Raw genomic sequence first — 3,594 nt, 5'->3', positions numbered from 1 at the left:
ATACCTAAAGGTTAGTGGGAGCAAGTTCATATTTCTGATTTTATATGTTGATGATATTTTGCTTGCCAGTAGTGATCTTGGTTTATTGCACACAACCAATAAATTCCTCTCTGAGAATTTTGAAATGAAAGATATGGGTGAGGCAACTTATGTGATTGGAATAGAAATATTTTGTGATCGCTCAAGTGGTTTTTTGGGGTTGTCTCAAAACTGATATATTGAAACAATCTTAGAGAGATTTGGTATGGAAAATTGTTCAACTAGTGTAGCCCCAATTTAGAAAGGAGACAAATTTAGTCTCATGCAATGTCCACAAAATGAATGGGAACGTAAACAGATGGAAAGAATTCCTTATGCTTCTGTTGTAAGAAGTTTGATGTATGCACAAACTTGCACCAGGCTAGACATTAGTTCTGCAGTTGGTATGTTGGGCAGATACCAAAGTAATCCTGGAATGGATCATTGGAAAGCTGCAAAGAAAGTGATGAGGTACTTGAGGGGAACAAAACATTATATGCTTACTTTTAAGAGGTCTGATAATTTGGAGGTGATTGGCTACACTGATTCAAACTTTGCTGGATGTGTTGATAGTAGAAAATCAACTTTTGGTTATGTATATCTGTTGGCTGGGGCAGCAATTTCATGGAAAAGTGCTAAACAAACTATTATTGTTGCATCCACAATGGAAGCTGAATTTGTGGCATGCTTTGAGGGCACGATTCATGGTTTATGGCTGCGAAATTTTATCTCAGGGCTTGCTATTGTCGACACTATTGAGAAGTCGCTGAAGATTTATTGTGATAATTCTACCACTGTATTTTTCTCCAAGAACAAAAAATACTCTAATGGTGTTAAACACATGGAGTTAAAGTATTTTTCCGTTATGGAGGAAGTTCGAAAACAACAGGTGTGTATTGAACATATTAATATTGAGCTCATGGTTGCAGATCCACTAACTAAAGGGTTACCACCAAAGACATTTAGGTTATGTTTGGTTCCCAGAAAATACTAAGGAAATAAAAAAAATGCAAAGGAAAATGATTTTTTCATGTTTGGTTGTCCTATGAAAAATATAAAAGAAAATCAAATATAATTAAAACTAATTAAAAACTTATGTATTTTAAAATTATTTAATCTTTATATTAATGAGTTAAATAAATAAAATGAGTTTGAAGTAAAAAATAAAAATAACGTATCAACTTTTAATCCATTTTTTATTTTCCTTCACTTTTTCTTTCCTTCTATTTTTCCTTTGTATTTTCTTTCCCTTGCATTTTCCCTCAAATTTTCTGAGAACCAAACATAGCCTTAAAGAACATGTTAAAAGGATGGGTCTTGATTGTAACCCTTGATGCCTATTATGTTTGGATTGCAAATGTTTGTTTATGTTATTAGACATTTTGAGATCTCATTAATCATGTTTCTGATTTTTTCCTGTTTTCCATTTTGTACATACATCTATGAGATTGGATAAATGATAACAGGAAGTCTTTTACAAAGACAATTTTTGTTGGACCAATTTTGGATACTACTCATTTATGAACCATGGTTGATTGGACTGCTAGTGTTGTAGTACATGGAAGGGACTATGTCGCCTTATTAATGTACAACCGCCATGACTCATACTAGTGATTCATTTGACCATAGTATTTATGATGACCAATTTGAGTTAAAAATGGATTAGTTTTTTTTATGCGCATAATGTTGACTTCATTGGGGCTAAAATAAAGTTAGTCATATGGGACAAGTGGGAGAATGTTAGATATTTTTCTAATGTCCCACATGACACGTGTATGGCTTTAGTCTTTTATTAAAATGGATTTATCTTATCTAATCCCTAAAATATTGGTTATACAATTAGAGAAGTAGTTTCCTATTTTCACTCCTTACTTTGATGGGAAGTGGAGTGGCGGTTACTAAACCGCTGGCAGTTACCAAAAGGAAATAGGTCCTCTCTCTACCCATTTAAGTAGCATTGTACGGTTTCCATCATTAGTGTGTGAATGTAATTTTTTCATTTAAGAGAAAGGGCTAAGAGAGAGAAATCTATCTCCTGGAGAATTCTACATTTTCATATCAAGAATTTACTGAAGAAATTGCTATGGATTCCAGTATGTTATTTATGTTTGTTAAGAAAATCATGATAGTCAAGATCTTGGAATTTATAAAGCATTAAGTTTACGTTTAAACTTCTTTAACATAATACACTCAAAATTAACAATATGTTTTTTTTATGTATAATCGTTTTTTTTTTTTTGTTAGGAATAAAAAAATGAAATAAATGCAATATAATTTTATTCAACATGATTTCTTCTTAAACTTACTATATATGCAACATATGATCACCTTGAAAGAAGACAACAAATATGTTTTCTTAGGATCCTAAAGAAAGTGAAAGTAGGAGAATTACTGTATGTGGGATCTACTTGATAATAATTGCCATAGTGTAAGGGGGGTGGCGGGGGGATTTGAGAGATATATTGAGAAGTAATGTCATAATGTATAAATTTTAAATAGTTTGAAATTTGTGAAGATAAATGTGTTTGTAAATAAATCAATTCTCGTTTTTATAAGACACTTTTCTCCATAATTAATATGAAAAATGAGTATGTTTAGAAAAGAAAAATGAAAACACTAATCCTATATTTGGATCCAAGAAAATATTAAGGAAAGAAAAAATAAAGGTTAAGCAAAATGGTTTCCTCACATTTGGTTTTTATATACAATATGAAATAAAATTAAATGTAATTGAAATTATTTTTCTTCATTTTTTTTCTTTTATTCTATTTTTCCTCTTTATTTTATTTCTCTTAAGTTTTTCGATATAAAGGGAATACTCTTAAAAGTACATTTGAATGCCTTATCCTATACATAAGGAAGGACAATTTTGGGGACCTAATCGTTCACAAACCACGAATGTGATGGAATTTGTTAAAGACATTACCATCTTGTACAAACTTAGGCACATTGAATAAATTATTTGTTATTTCAGGAACATTGAGCAAATGTTTAAGAGTTGGAAAACAAGAAGAGGGAAAACTTGATTAACCAGTGTTTAATAGTAACACCCATACCATTTCCAGTATGCACATGATTTGGTCCAAAATAGTCAGCTTTTGTCATGAGATTACCAATATCAAGAGTAATATGATTAGATGCTCTAGAATCAGGATTCCAATTAGTATCACTAATTATTCCAGGCATTGCAAACATGGTAGTAATATGCGATCCTTTGTGTTGTTGTCCTCCCTAAGAGTTCCCTATAAATTAGTTATGTTGACCTTGGAACTAGGATGGTCCCTGAAAAGAATAATCAAATCTATAATAGCATTGCATAACCACATAGCCAAACTTCCACAAAGTTGGCATTAAGGCTTGTTAGAGTTCTAGTAACTTCGTCCACTAAAAGAGTTGTTTACCAAAACCACTTCTATTCTAAAAAATTTCTTTACAAAAGTTGTCTTGATCACTCAAGAAATTCTAAAAGAAGTTGGGATTGTAGTGTTGGTTACTAGGATTAATATTCTTATGAAAATTGAGAATTGACCATTAAGAAATTTCTTCTTCCCTTGTTGAGACTTCTAGCCAATCATT

The 3,594-nt window shown here is 31.4% G+C and overlaps 1 protein-coding gene across 1 annotated transcript; it reads left to right on the top strand.

Moving 5' to 3' along the window:
• Window positions 1-337: 337 nt before the first annotated feature.
• Window positions 338-956, top strand: LOC132253338 (secreted RxLR effector protein 161-like). Its single transcript, XM_059735121.1, has 2 exons — window positions 338-814; window positions 948-956. Exons 1-2 carry the CDS (start codon window positions 338-340, stop codon window positions 954-956), a joined length of 486 nt encoding a protein of 161 aa, XP_059591104.1.
• The last annotated feature ends 2,638 nt before the right edge of the window (window positions 957-3,594 follow it).

This window comes from Vitis vinifera, chromosome 19 (assembly GCF_030704535.1).
Source record: "Vitis vinifera cultivar Pinot Noir 40024 chromosome 19, ASM3070453v1".
Taxonomy (NCBI): domain Eukaryota; kingdom Viridiplantae; phylum Streptophyta; class Magnoliopsida; order Vitales; family Vitaceae; genus Vitis; species Vitis vinifera.
Note: the sequence above shows the minus strand (reverse complement) of the source record. Positions and strands in the feature narration are given on the sequence as shown.